Consider the following 16,464-nt stretch of genomic DNA (forward strand, 5'->3'; position numbering starts at 1 on the left):
GCAACTTGAAAATGATAATTGCCTCACATTACTATTTGCATAATGATTTAGCAGTTCTACAATTAACACCATATATGTTCACCAGTTGAAAACAGTACAGGGTACCAGACATTATTTTTACTGATTAGAGACGGCATTCTGTCTGTGGTAACAAGGGATTTTTAATACCTTTGTAAACTATAGTCTAGAAACTGCTGTAAGAAAAACAGTTTTATACTGGCACAGTATGCAATATGGCACAAAAGTTATAGTGGAGTTTAAATCACCTTTTCCAAGAGTTGCCGAAGCTGTCTACTTTTTGCATCTCTCGAACAGAGATTTTGTTCTGGGGCCACTACTGTGCAAATGCACCTTCCATCCGGATCCTGTGCCGAGCTGTACACCTGCCAACCTTCCCTGGGGCTCACTTGAGTCTGAAATCATAAGAAATGGAGTCATCAATGATCAACTCAGAAATATAGACCAACCTTGAATTTCTCTCCAAAGTTGTAAATTATATATATATATTTTTTTGTCTTACTCAAGTGTACTTTATATACAGATCTACTCTATCAAATACTGGCTCAGTGTTGATAATATAGGTGAATCAAGCATCAACTCTGCTTAAAAAGGGCATTTATGAAACAAGCATGAAATGACTAAATTGTCTTAGAGAAAATATTGAAAGTGTATAAACATGAGAACAACTTGACTTGGACAGATATCTCAGCATCAGTGAAGTCTTTAGGTTTACTACCCTGCATGTTGTGTAGTGCTGGAAACTCACTCGTCATTTAGTCAATTTTGACATTGGAAATAACCCCTACACATTCTGATAGAAATGATTGGGAAAGAGACATTATTTTCCAGTGGAATATATTACCACAAAATTAAAATAGTGTTTTTTGTCTGCTATGTTACTTAATCAATAGAACAAATTTTATGTAAGACCACCATGAGCTTAATAATGCATATGTTTATAGCTATATGATTTAAGTGTGCTGCAGTGTTCTTTTCTCAAAATCTCTTTCTTAAGTATATATCACAATCGTCCACATCCCATCATATGTCATCTCCCCTCTCATCTTCTGGTAAATAGTTTACCATTATCTTGCTGCAAAATGTATACACCTCAATCCTTTCCCACATTTTTGTTCTTTCAATAAGTTTACTTATTTATGAATTTTAACACACCTTATATGTCAAGTGGTTGCAGCTTTTCATATACCTGTTGCATCTTACCTGGCTTACTCTCTATCCCTGATATAACTGATTATTGGGTGCATCTTCTCAGGTGGTAACTGATGACCAAGTATTGAAAATAACAAAACTACCTTCCTTCAGCTTGCAATAGGTGGAAATTATAGGATGGTTTAATATTTGTAGGATGGAGCTTGTACACTGATATCATTTTCATATACAGCTCCATTCTTGCACAGGATGTCCATGCTCACTTCTTTTCATCACATTTTATGTGTTGAAGTTTGATTCTCCTGTCCCACACATATGGTGTCTAGTACAGTGCCTTATTCATTCTCCCTACTACTGCCAAAAGAATGCAGTCCATGTCCTGCTCTGTCTAGTCCTTAGAGGGTGACCCTCTGCCATCCAGGATTCTGATGTATGTGATACAGGTACAAGCTATCCCTCATATCATAGGATTGCACTGAATGTCCTCTTACAATTCTGCACACACTAAGGTGGATCAAGGCCTACCTACATCAGAATGTAGTGCTTCCTGAAACAGGTTATTTTCCTAGAATCAAATGCTAGTGCCTTCATAGTCATTCAGGGGTATACTTATAGGCATAGCAAATAATGCACCTAGAATGAAATCTAACTGCATAGAAGGCTTGGTTCAACAGAAAGACAACAAAAAAGGCTAGTGAATGCAAAGTCTTCCAAAATCTGGACAAACATCTAAACAAATCTAAACACTTTTACACTTTTTTTCTCATACTATACTATCTCTTTTCCCACCCCGTGACTTATATGTTTTGCTTCCAGTGAATCAAATGTGTTTATGATCATGACAGTAACAACTGCTATTTTTAAGAAAGAAACAAGAAGCAGAAGGCTTTCTAACAATCTACTGATGTATACAGCCACAGCTTCCATGTGTCTGCAAACAACAGCAGAAATGTGCTGCTGGGCAAGTCAGTGAAATCATCCCAGTGAGTGTTAATGCTGCAAAATATGACAGTGTAGAACTAGAGTGAGAATCAGCAAAGGGTCATATAATGCTTTCTGGTCCCTCTAGAAATGTGTACTTGCAGTGTAATTATATCATGGACTTGATCCTCCTTACAACACGTTTCCTAACAAACACTTATTTTCAGTGGTGGCTCATCCTATTGAACTGCAAGACTGCAGCACCCCCAGCTGAAAACCAATAATAAAAAAAAATCCCAAAAACTCACACATGCGTGACTCGAATCCTGACTGCTGTTTAACCAGTCCAGATTCAGAAGAAGGCAGCAATCTCACAGATGCACCAGAAGACTATGCAGTTATAGCCCCAAAGATTGGAAGGGGATCGGACAGCAAGGTCTGCAGTTTGTGTTCAGAATGCTAGCATGTGTGCTCACCCAGTGTTCCAGAAACAGAACTACTCACTTTGGCATTGCTGCTGAATAGAAACGGAGCTTATGCTTCATAGAGACATGGAGCTTACTGCTGAAACTGGGCTTATGTTGCTGAATAGAAACAGCAGGTAGGAACGGGCTGACTGCTTGCTTTTGGTGTGTGTGTGTGTGTGTGTGTGTGTGTGTGTGTGTGTGTGTGTGTGTGTGTGTGTGTGTGTGTGTGTGTGTGTGTGTGAAATGCCTCAGTTAATTATAACTGGTGGCTAGAGAGAAGCTCAGGTTCAAACCCTCAACCTTGGGTGCAGGTAGTAAGAACCTGAATTCCCTGCCCACCACCACTGTTGAAATGCATTCAGATTTTTGCCTCATAGTTTTGTTCTGTTCCTCATAAAATCTGTGGTTTTCTGCATTTTCAGACATTTGAATTTCAGACTTCATATTCTTCAGAAAGTACATGGTAACACAAAACATTTTATTCTAGCAATTTTCTAAGTTTATAAGATTAATATTTGAAATTTGTACCTATTTTTGGGGCTGTATTCCCCCATTACTGGCATTGTGCAGGTTTTTTTGTGCTAAGAGGTTCAGAGCTATGGTGAGAACTGAATTCACTGAATATGTTTGGGGGCTGTATTTCCCCATTATTGGCTTTGTCCAGGTGTTTTGTGCTAAGACACTGAGAGCAATGGTGAGAACTGAAGTCACCAAATGATAGCCATTTAAGTTTCAGTCTTCCTGTCCTTCATGAAGCAGCTGATTTGACATAGTGGTATGATACTCTGACTGTAGTGCACAGGGTCCTGGGGCCAAGGATTGGCAGTGAAATGCATGGTGGTAGCACAGCATTTTATACTATCAACTTTCCAAGGTTATACAAGCAATGTTTAAAAAGTGTCCCTGGTTTTTGGGCTTTTGCCCCCCCCATAAATGTTGGGGTTTTCCAAATATAGTGTGCTCATGTGCTGCAAAGTTGAGAGATATGGTTGAGTGTCATGTGAATTTTACAAGTATCTGAGAGCTTCAGGCGAAGAGAAGTTTGGTGCTGTTTATGCTGAGTTAGCTTGCACTGTTAATAGCACAACATGTAGTGTACTTGTTTGTGATGCAGAAGGCTGTGGGTTCTACTCCCACAGTATGTAGATGCATTTAAAGGGGGTGGATGCTGCAGTCCTGAGAATGTCCTCTTTGTTGGAGATACCTAGTAACTATGAACCTGTTATCAGTTTGCCACACGATCTAGGGACCTAAACCTTGTCACCACAATAAACAGGACATGCTGGAGGGATAGATTCCTGTCCCAAAGACTTCCCATACTCTGGAACAGGCTACCCATCTATGTTAAGCAAAGTTCTTCATTAGCACTCTTCAAGAAAAATCTTGATGAGTGGATGGGAAATAGGAAATACACCCCGGGGATCACTTCTGTGTCTCTGCTCGACAGTGGCACAGGAAAATAACTTTCTTGGGTGGCATAAGCCAGGGAACCTTGTTGGCTAGGCTTATGTAGGCCCTTGGGCCGATAGCCTAGTACCCATCTATGAAGCTATGAACCATTCGCTATTGCAATATTACTAGCTTATTTTTTAATGTAACATGGGCAATTTATTCTTCAAGGGCAACAGGCACTTTATCTGTAGATGAAACAATGAAATATAAAATTGTTTGCTAGCAGCAACCTCTTCATTAGTTACAGATCTCTTTAATGTGGAATTATTTAGATGACTTTTACTTCTGCAGAGATTGTGCATATTTACTAATACTGGTGGATTGTAGAAGCCTGAGTAGACTTTTATGATGTAAATGTTCTGAATTGGGCAGTTTTGTCATTATTGGTGCATGCATTTTGTTTCATTGTTTACTGGAAAAATGTTCAAAACAATACATTTAAAATGTCCTCTAACAACTGTACTGTATTATACAAGTAATATAATTTAATGCAATCAGGAAGGTGTATCAAACAACACATGTATGTTTCGTGTGCAAGAGGCCTATGATTTGATAACAGCCCAAAGTTAATCTTTACCTGCCACTGGCCAGATGTATTTTCTTTGAATGTGGGTTTCAATGCTGTTTCAATGAATGTGAGTTTCAAGGGCAGAAAAGTTTTAATGCTAAGTCTATTTTCATTGTGAGACTGCATTGCTTTGTTTAGAGATGTCTATTAGTGTTTGTGCTGTAAAATGTAAAATAAAACTTTTAAATGAAATCCAAATCATCACAGAAGTAAAGCAGTATGCGCAGTACAGTGTTTATGGTAAATAGGGTGAAATAGCCAAATAATGGGACACTGGAATTGCTGCAGGGGGGAAGCCCCATTTGACCATGATTTTGTGAGGGGAGAAGGGCAGCAATCTCAATGACAACCCGGCTGAACTATACCTCTCAGCTGTCCATATTTTCTCAGCATAAATAGATTTTTTTCTTATTATTTTTGGTTTGTTCCTCATATCATTTGTGGTTTTCTGGCAAATCGTTTAGGAATGAAGTCACTAAATAATGACAGACATTGAGTTTCAGACTTCATACCCTTCAGAAAAATGCATATTAAAGCAAGACATGTTATTCTATCAACTGTCTAAGTTTATACAACAGCAATTTCTAGTACTGTCTGCAAAATGGCAATTTTAGAAGAAAATGTGGAGGGTTTACAATTAAGAAATAATTGTAATGATCAGAGTTATAGATTACTTTTATTTCAGAAATGCATGTAGATTCTCTTATTTTGTCAGTTGCTCAATGCAATTGTACTAATATTAAAAAAGTGTCCCTTCTTTGACAGGTTCCTAGCTGTATTGTGTGACTATTTTATATTTTTACATCACATGTTTGGTCCATCTTTCATAAAATTGTGGTTTTCTGGCAGATTAGTGGAAAATCATTAAAGACTGAAGTTAGAAAATAATGACAGACATTTGAGTTTCAGATTTCTTACCCTTCAGAAAATCCATACTAATGCAAGACCTACTATTCTATTATCTTTCTAAGTTTATAAGAGCAATATTTAGAAATTGTCCTTATTGTTGGGCCTTTGTCCCACTTCTGTTTATGGCTTTGTCCAGATTTCTTGCTCTGAGGTTAAGAGGTATGACAAATGTGTCAGGGTCATCATCATCAGCCGGAGACATGTCAAATTGTGACATGCTTTAAGCAACCCATTCCCCCATGTAGTGACTTTCGATGTGTCCAAGCAAGGCAAGGAGCAGTTATGCAGTGTAAGTGTGCAGAGTATCCCCCCATCCAAGATAGGCATAAGTACTACAGTGGCTTTTCATCTCTCCTTGATTTTGCAGAATGTTCTGGTTTTCTGTCATATTTTTATACTGTTGATTTATGCTTATTATTTGGAAAATCAATGTTGTTGCACTACCTGTTGCTCTGTGTTTTAGTAGCAATGATTTAATGACCATCAGGTAAGCTTGTCTGAGATTGTAAGATGCGAGTAAGCTTTAATAGGCATACTGTTAAAGGATTATCAGCACTGAAAGCCTTTTTGTTGTTGCCATTCAGAGAATATTTACATAACTATATAACATATAAGCCTTAGGTAATAAAATGCATGTGACATTATTTGTAACAAAGGACAGGATTACAGTATTTTTAGAAGCTCATTACATTTGTTGGAGACTTGAGTCATCTTTGCAGGCTTTACCAGTAAACTAAACAGAACTCCAATCTACCATGTGTGGTCCATAACCTGTGCAGTAATCCTTCAAGCAATTTATCTTGAGCTTGTTTCTTGCTTGCATTCATTTTTTACTTTGATCATATTTTCCCCATGAAACAAGTAGATAGTTGTTGTCAGGCAGCAGGTCTTTTTTGGATAAGAAACATCTTTACAAGTGAGGGTATCACAGAGATTGTTACTTTCAGCATGCTACTTGGTACTTTTATAAAGCTGAATATAGGTTATAATTAGAACTGCAGTGCAAGGAGAAGTGGTTTGAGTTGAGTGCTGCTTGCTTTTTATACTTGATTTTGACTGGCATACCAGTAATGTATTTAAAAAGTAATTTATTTTTTCATGCCTCACGACCTTGTTTCCATCTAGATATTAAGTAAGCTGTCATGTAGCCAATGCATTGAAATATTTTTTTTCTTCTACACTTCATTTTGTCTTGATTGGACTCTCATAATGATGGTTTGGCACCCAGGGCAGCATATTTAATTAAAGTCCCAGTTTTTGTGGTTTTGAGCATAGCTCTGCCCATTTCTAGTTGGTCACACCCTTTCCCGTTGGCCCCACCCATTCAACTATCTCCTGCAGCCCCCCCTTTAATTTGAAGTCACCAGCTGCCACTGCTTATTTTTGCATCAATAAAGTAAATTCAAAGAAACAAGTGCTACCTAAATGAAATTTTGAGTGTCAGCTCTTTTACAGGAGGAAAACAAATACATAAAGACCGACATGATAGATATTAAAGAATAAATAACTATACTACAAATGAAAATATCTAGGTAGCTGATGCACATGTTTGTACACTATTTATATACACTGAACACTGAATACAATATGATTAATGCATGAAAAGAAAAGTACACTATACACAGAGGTGAGATTGGGTGATATTGTACATAAGAAAGTGATTGGAACTGCATTTGAATGAGAATGTATTAATTTTAGTATGCAATAAATAAATAGAATTACTGTATGGAAGAAAAACATGAAAATAATGAGAGTGTAACAATCTATTATAGTTTTCATACACCCAGATTTGCGTCTGCATTAAAGAGTCTTATCGCAGTTTGATAAAAACTGTTCAGGAATCTGGAGGTCCTGCAGTGGATACTCCATAACTTACTAACAGTTGCAAGTTTAGTGAACCAACCATACGCTGAATGTGAAGTGTCACTCAGTATTTTGTGGGACCTCTTCTTACATCTCATTTCAAAGAGCTCCTGTAAGGTAGGAAAACTAGTGCCCACAATATTTTCTGCTGTTCTTATTATTCTGTGCAGCTTCATCTTTTTGTCCGTAGTGCTATTATCGAACCATACAGTGCAGTTGCTGGTGATAATGCTCTCAATGGCTCCTCTGTAGAAAGTATTTAGAGCATTCATAGAGAGCTTTGCATTTCTAAGTCTTCTTTGGAACTGTAGTCATTGGTGCACTTTTTAAATAAGCTGGCCTGTGTTTGTACTCCAAGAAAGATCTTCTGATATATGTACCCCCAGGGACTTTGTAGTTTGGACTCTCTCTACTTCTTTGCCATTGTTTTTGAGGGGCAGGTGCATGGCAGAGCTCTTCCTGAAGTCAATAATGATTTATTTTGTTTTATTGATGTTCAGGTCTAAATTGTTGTTATTGCGCCATTCAATCAGGGACTTCATTCCTATACCCACTCTCATCATCACCACTTATGAGTCCCACCACTCTGGTGTCATATGTGAGTTTGATGATGTGGTTGTTGCTAGCTTTCAGAGAACAGTCATGGGTAAGGATTCTGAACAGTAGACGACTCAGCACCCAACCCTGGAGTACTCTGGTGTTGGCTGTAATACTCCCTGAACTGTTGTTACCACCACAGGTCCTTTGTGGTCTTCCAGTCAGGAAATTGAGGATCCAGTTCCACAGCCTTTTATTTTTGCCAAGGTTTATTAGCTTTTCTATAAGTTGCATTGGAATCACCATATGGAATGCTGAGCTGAAATCCATGAACAACATCCTGTCATAGTTGTTCTCTTCAAGATGCTCCAATGTGAGGTGAGGGCCACCAAAATGTTATCAGCAGTTGATCTGTTTGCCTGCTAGGCAAACTGCAGTGGGTCAAAGGATTGGGTAACACTGTAGCCAAATGCCATTTAACCAGTCTTTTGAAGCATTTCCTTAAATTTCATGCAATGGTCACTGGCCTGTAATCATTTAAGCAGGCGGGGTTGGCTTTTTTTGGGCACAGGGATTGTGTTGGTAAATTTCAAGCATGCTAGTACTTTTTCCTGAACAAGAGAGGTATTGATGATGTCCATCAGGACTATGCTGAGTTGGTCTGCACAACCTTTCAATACTTTCCCCAGAATGTTATCAGGGCCAGCAGCCTTCATGGGGTTCAGTTTTCTCGGTTGGTTCCTTACGTCCACAGCACTGAAGTTGAGTACTGCCTCCTTTTGGTTGTTGAAAAGCTTTACAGCCTCCAGTTTTCTCTTCAAACCTGCCATAAAATGTGTTTAGACTGTCTAGAAATGCAGTGGTATCATCACGTTGAGCTGACTTAGTCATGTAGTCATTTAGCTGTTAAATACCATGCCACAGGCTTCTTGAGTCTTTCACATCCTCGTATCCTGAATCCATACTCATTCTTGGCCTCCATGATACCCTTTTTTAGATTAGCCTGTTCTGATTAGACATAGTTGCTTGAGAATGTACAAAACATAATCAAATTCAGCTTATGCCTATTCTTCAGACAGATTTCATATAGATCATCAGATGAGTCTACCTTAGCTCTTTGCGTTATTGTTTTTACATTATTATAACATTGCTGTCTGTTGCTTTATAAATAACTCTAACAGATTAAGGTATCAATGCATATTTTTGCAACTGGGTTGTCATCAGCGAAAAGTATAAGCTGGTTCCAAGGTTATGCAATGGATTACTGTCTGTCTTATATTAATTATAATGTACGCATTCATTATAAATTTATAGGTAAAGGGTTATAGAAACATGCAGCCCTGTGGTGAATAAAAATGAACAGTTAGTTTGCATTGTAGTTAAAGATATGGTAGCTAATACATTATTTGTAGTAAAAATATTATGATTGATGAAGGAGATATCTATCTCATTATATATCATTTAAACACCATAAGTAAATGCTTGTTAATAATCTATAGACAAAAGAATATTGGGACAGCTGCTCAAGTATTCTTCTGTATTACCAGTTTATATCATATTATCGAGTTTTCAGAAATTTGAAATTCATATGATGGAGACGACATGTTCAAGTTTCTGAAAACTTGAATGCAAAAAAAAAAAAAAGCAACTCTACATTTTTGCAGTGGGGCAAGCCCCCCTGCACCCATCATGTGCAGGGTTGCAGCCCCCTTGCCCCCTGCAAATTTTATATACCAACTCTGAGTTCACACTACAGTGGGGAAAAGTGTAGATTCTTCAATCCCCACTGCACCATAATCTACATAGATGTGCTTCAGTGGGGAATTTACCCTTTTATTAATTTTAGTGTGATCTTGAAGTTGGTATATATAATTTTCTGGAGGTATGGGGGTACAGGGGTCTTGCCCCCCTGCAAAGATGTAGATTTTGTTTTTTTTTTTTAATTCCAGTTTTCAGAAACCTGGACATATGGTATCGACCATATGAATTTCAAGTTTCTGAAGACTTGAAAATATAATATAAATCCCAAGTTACCAGTCCCTGTTATCTGCCTAGTATATATCTTCAGCATACATTAAAGCATGTTCAAAAGTAACACATTGGAAATACAGAATGACTCACAATATTCTGTAATGGACAGGGCAGCCAATGAACTGGATTGAAAATGTTTGGCCCCTGCTAGCATATCAATGCAGGATATCTTTAGTTAAGCTGTAACATCTTCTTACAATACGTCTGATGTGCCTTCTCAGTTTGTTTGCGTCTTTTGGCTTTTCCCGGTTAGGGGTCGCCACAGCGGAACTCCGGTCCGCTAATGAATGGTAGTGGATTTTTACGTACCGGGTTACCAGCCCTGATGCACAACCTTCAACGAAGCCACGCCCCATTCACGTATGCCTCCACACAGAAGATGCTCTAGCTGAGAATCGAATGGGACAACGTCTTGCTATGAGGCGACAACGCTACCGCAGCACCACCACCGCAGCTCCATGCACCTTCTCAGTAATGAATGATAATATGTGGTTGTCCAGGGCACATGAATATATTCGGTTGCAACTGCCACAGTGCTTCACCAAGTGCTTTGTGGCACTGAACATCATGCTCTTAGAAGTAATCCACTTAACTAAACTATCAAAGTAGCCTTGGAGTGCATAATTATCAGTGCTGGACTAGCCAAACAGCTTTAGCATCATCCCACAAACCAAGAACCAGTACAAAATTCAAAGATAAAACCAAATCCAGAAAGAATCACAGCCTTGTTTAGTGCTTTTGTCAGTGAGTAACAAATGACTTCTTCAGAATAAATCCATTCTAAAAAAAACATGTTTAAATAATGCTTAAAATCAAGTCATGTGGTTAAAATATCCAGTCAATACCCAGCATCAATTAATCTACTCACAAGTGATGACTCACAAATAGAAAACACTATATTGTCTTTCCCAACCTAAATATAAAATGTTATATACAGCAAACATACTACATAAAGTAAAAAAAATTTGCACTGATATATGATTCATGAAACTTATTCTTATATAAGATAAGAACACAGTTTTAAATAACTGCTAAGACTAATACCATCATTTAATCCAGGTTTTATATGTGCGTTCAGTCTGATTTGTCAACCTTTAACATCAACTATTAAAGAATCAACTGGGCCTCTAACTTATTGGTTGTCAAAAGAAGTCAGCAAAAATCTTCTCTCTCTTTGATGGATGTATAATAAAACTGCCATCAAACTTTAAATTAATACCTGAAGATTTGTCCCTTCCATAAGAACAAAGGTACTTACAAGACCTTGCTGTTATCTCTAATAATCCTTGTTAAGTTGATTTCATATTTTGTCCTCTCACCGTTTACCAGTTTGATAAAATATCATTTAGCCCTATTGTATCAATCCACAATTACTGAACTGGAGCAGAATTTATATTTTCTCCAAAACTTCTTTCTCTTCCTGAACCTATTATATGCTAATCTTTTTTTTCTGGGGGCAGGACTTTCTTCTTAATCTCTGATGTTTCTCCATGGGAGCAAATCAATTTATTATGCAATATCTCTAAACCTTTTAGCACAAGAAGTCTGAACAAAGCCAACAATAATGTGGGGAGAAAGCCTAAAAATAAGAATGCATTTTTAACATTGCTCTTATAAACTTAGAATGTTGCTAAAATAATAGAATTTGTGTTAGCATGCATTTTCAAAAGGGTATGAAGTCTGAAATTCAAATGTCTGTCAGTATTTAGTGACATAAATCCTCAAGTATTTGCCAGAAAACCACATATTTTATGAGGAACAGACCAAAAATACGAGTCAAAAATCTGGGGTTTTTATCACAAAATTGAACTTCCAAAATGTCGAACACCATAAGTTCGAATTTGGAAGATCGAATTCGGATAACATTGATATTGCAAAAGAATGAATTTTTTCCCAGGGAAAAAATTCACTGTTCCGAAAAACACACACATAACACAATCACATCAAACACCTTCAAAACCTACACTAAACCTAACATACACCACTATCTATGCACTATCCTTAACCTAGCCCTAACCCTAAAGTCCATCACTACCACACACTTACCTGACCCGCGCCCTAACCCTAAAGTCCATCACTACTGCAAACTTACCTGACCTGCGCCCTAACCCTAAAGTCCATCACTATCACACACATACCTGACCCGCGCCCTAACCCTAAAGTCTGTCACTACCCATTCGTACACTTACCTTGACCCAGTCCAAAAATGCTGAAGCCACAGAAACGGCCAACTGAATTCTTTCCCTGGAAAAGAATTCAGGTTTCTGCAGCTTCGACATTCTCAACTTTGGAACTACCAAGTTCGGCCTTCTGGTATTTGGCGTTCACAACATTTGATTTCGTGATATAGACCCAAAAATTTATACAATCTATTAATATCTGGACAATTGAGACCTATGCATTATAAATAAAGTTATAAACAATTACCCATCTTTTCTAAATGTTCAGTTCCATAAATAGTGGATAAGTCTGATCTACATTATTTGCTCATAAATTTTATATTTCTATTACTTCTACCAACCATTGTTACTACCACAAATAACAAAGATGATCTCACCTCCCCAGATCAGATTCAGCTTGACAACATAAGGCATGAAGCTTGCTACTGAGTAAAATGACTAAGAATTTTATCAGCTTAGTGGCTTCATTTGCAGTTTGAGAATACTTGCATTGGATGCTATCTTCAATGAAGCTATTAATAACTTACAGTTTTGATGGTGACACATACCAGTCTATGTCCAGAGTATTGCTATCTCTTGCTATTATATCATTGTTCAAACAGCAGCTACTGATATATTTATATAACATGACATCTAAATTAGCTGAAGTATTAGGAGGTCTAGAGACAAGTGCTACAATCCAATTAGTTTTACCAAATGTAATCCTAAAAGTCTGCAGTTCTACTGTCTCTTCCATATATAGTAAGCCTGAGGTAAATGAGGTTTGGTAACACACCAATTTGTCCAGGGACGTCTTCAGGTGGGGGTTAGGTAGAAATAGCAGGGGAATTAGGAGGGTAGGAAAAGAAAGCTAGTGGGGGGGAAGGGTTAAATGGGAATGCAGAATGATTGGATGGAAATGAGGTAAGGGTATGGAGGGGCTTAATGGGTTTTATGCAAGTATAACTGGGAGGGAATCACATTTTACCATGAACTAGCTGCCCCCCATCATTTTTGCAGAACAGTGGGGAATGTTGCTATTTTATACACGAGTGGACAGAGAAGAGGGGCAGGTTTATCCCTATTCTGTTCCCCCTCTGGTGTTGGATGTTCATTTCGATATGTTAGGAAAAGAAAGTGCGCATTTAGGCACTGCTTGATAAGTAAAATAAGGAAGTGGAGGTAAGGATGCTGCTTATTTGGTCAGGGTGAGTGAGGTCACTCTGCCCTAGTTAACAGTTATATGGATGCTTATGCTGTGATTAATAAATATTGGTCAATAAAGTTATGTTTATGAAAGTTTAATAAAGGTCGTGAAACATCATTCGGTGTGATGTGTTTATTGCAGGGGATTGGGACAAATTTAGTTGACAGAAATATTGAAACATTCCCCCACCTTCCATTTTGTTCTACATACATGATGAACTTTATTAATCAGAAGGGATATTCATTTATTTCTTAGATCAAACCCAGTTTCTTCAATGAATAAAACATCATAATTTTCCCCAGTAATTGTTGCCACTTGTTCAAGATCTAATTTAGTAAGTTTATTTTCAACTAAATGATTCCACTGAGGACTAAGATGGAAATTGCCTCAGTTTTATTCCTTTTACTTCTTGACAGCATGACTCAATTGGTCAGCACAGAAATAGCAATTTCAAAATATAATGTTAAAAACTGAGGTTAAAGCAATAGTAACTTGATTTATTGTATGCACAGTCATACACATACTGGTCTGTCAGGAACAATGCATGGATGTCCTACCAGAAAAGTTCTTTTTCTTCTTCTTTAATTGAATATTCTTTTTAAACTTTACAAATTAGTTCAGTGTACTTTCATTGAGATCTGCTTACTAGATTTTTAGATGGCTTCATAATGGAACATATAGCAGCACTTTCAATTTAAAGTGTGAGTAGAATAACTCTTTCATTTCCTTACACATGCTAAATGATGGTCAATAGTAGTGTTAAGTTAGCAGCAGTGATTATTTATGATGGATACAAAGTGTGCTTCACTGTTCACATTAGTTTTATTTTATTAACTGTGACTTTGTTTTGGTGGGGATACAATCCACTGTTAATGTGAAGGATATTTTGAAAACCACGCATGCAAAGCCTGATTTACATCTTCATAGTTTTCATATAATGTCACAAAACTGTCCCTTATGAAGTCATAAAAATGTGTTCTGTATTAATCATCTTCTGGATAAATTCATTATCACGGGTATCACACCCATTGTGAAACAGAAAAGTATATTTATATATGTTTGCAGAAGACCTAACTATTTCACTTTTTTGACAACAGAAATATGGGGTTCAGCTACTTGTGATTGTTTTAATGTCCTTTATACTGAAAAATCTTGCTAAATTATGTTAATGCATGCAAAAAATACTTGTAGATACAAGGCAAAAGCCAAGGGTAGAGGGTTTTCATGATCTGGAATATGCATCCATCAGAACTAAGGTGGGTTTTTCACATATTCACTGCAGAAATCACATGTATATATTCACTTAGCAAACCTATCTTATGTGAAGAAATTTGTGTTTTTGTTGCAAAACTGAGAATGGTGAGGACTCCACAGTCACATTTCCTTTATAGCAACAGATATTCTGGTAGAAAACTCCTATTCTTCAGAAAGTCAACTAACAAGAGTCCATTGGTTTGCTGTGCTCCAACATCACAAAGAAAATTCTCCTTTCATTTAGCAGCATTTCAGTTTCTAAACATATTTCCCCCAATTATCATACTCTACTTTCCTGTAGCAGTTTAAGGTGGGTTGCATGCAAGAGTTTTTTTAGAACTTCCATTAATTATTGGCAGTTGCAAAACTGAATATAATAGTCACTTAATTAGCCATATATGCGTTTACTGTTCCATAAATTATGGCACATCTCTCATACTAGTAGCAGTGACTGACTGCAATAATTGTTCTTGAAATGGACTCAAAGGCCTTATTTTAATAGCCTTTGAAACCTTTGGTAGTAAAAGGCAATGCAAAGAATCCAGCAAACTGATGTTGTTATCAAAAAGATACATAAATAAGACAGAAATACTAAACATAGGAATCAGTCCAACACCTGCCACTCTACCAGTTTATATTTGCCCAACCAAATACTAAAAGTGTATTGCAATATCACTTCACAGCTACTACTTACAGAAACCAATATGGTCAAATATTTCATGTTTGATTTGCTTTCCTTGTTATAATTTATAATGTGTGTACATTGCTTCTCTCATTATTTCTTATTAAATTATGCTTTTTGATGAAGCCAAGATTACATACAACTGCCACACAGAATAGCTTTGGATCAGCAATCTGGCATCTAGTGTGGCAGTGCAAACAACACTTAACAGTCAGGGTATATGTTCAATATGACTGGCTCTTAACTTTCCTTCTTTATCTTAAAGATTATGTTCTTTGGCAGCCAATATTATCTTGAACTGGTATGTAGAACAACTTTGGATCAGTCACCTGGCTTCCACACTGAACTCAACACAATGCATAACAGTATGGGTATATGGTCAGTAGTTGTGGGCCATATACTCAACTTGCCTTCATTGTCTATTAAATTTAACATATATGTTACTTAAATGCTGCTTTTTTAATTGTTAAATGTGTGTATTAACTAGGGATCGGTTATACAATTAGCCAGGCACTCTTGATATGTGTATACAAGAACTTCTAGACATGAGGAATTATCTATATCCACAGAAAATACACAGTTTTGTACAGACAAAAAAACACACACACACACACTCACACGCACACACACACGCACACACGCACACACGCACACATGTAGTATTTTCAATGGGTTGTGCAGTAGGTATTTCTTGTAATTAAAATTTTGAGTTTATGGGTGAATGGAGTAAACATATTTTCTACATCTTTGTATATTAAAGTCTATACAGTTTACACTATCTCTTTGATAATGTGCTTATATTTTTCCATCATTTTTGTCACTTTCTCTTTTTAACTGATTCATACTTATAATATCTTTTTGTATCCTTCCATTTAACACCCATAGCTCCTTATGGCATCCTGACCTTTTTTGGTGTTTCTTTTTAACTAAGTTACTTACCAGTTAATAATAGGCAATATTATAAAGGGCAAAAAATAATTAATAAAATGACACCAAGATTTTAAATGCTTGAAACCCAGCAGTAGAGACACAAAATCACTGTTTGCTACTTATTATTCATATTTTATTTATGTTCATATTTTTATACCTGAGAGGCCTATATGCTATTGAGGTATATAGTGTGAAATGCTGTGCTGGGAATCCGGAAAGGTAATTGTCACTGTCCATTTATATCAGAATATACTTTAGATATTGCTAGTTGTTTGACAGCAATTATGAAAACAAAGTTTCAATTATGTACTTAA

General features: G+C 36.9%; 1 protein-coding gene across 1 annotated transcript in view; it reads right to left on the minus strand.

The window, feature by feature from the left end:
- Window positions 1-16,464, minus strand: part of OLFM3 (olfactomedin 3) — a 1,205,016-nt gene that overhangs the window by 318,413 nt on the left and 870,139 nt on the right. The window contains exon 2 of the mRNA XM_044085722.1: window positions 267-413. Within this exon, the coding sequence (XP_043941657.1) occupies window positions 267-413 (147 nt within the window). The remainder of the gene's footprint in view (window positions 1-266; window positions 414-16,464) is intronic.

This window comes from Protopterus annectens, chromosome 10.part0, assembly GCF_019279795.1.
Source record: "Protopterus annectens isolate FY-2018-M chromosome 10.part0, PAN1.0, whole genome shotgun sequence".
Lineage (NCBI taxonomy): Eukaryota > Metazoa > Chordata > Ceratodontiformes > Protopteridae > Protopterus > Protopterus annectens.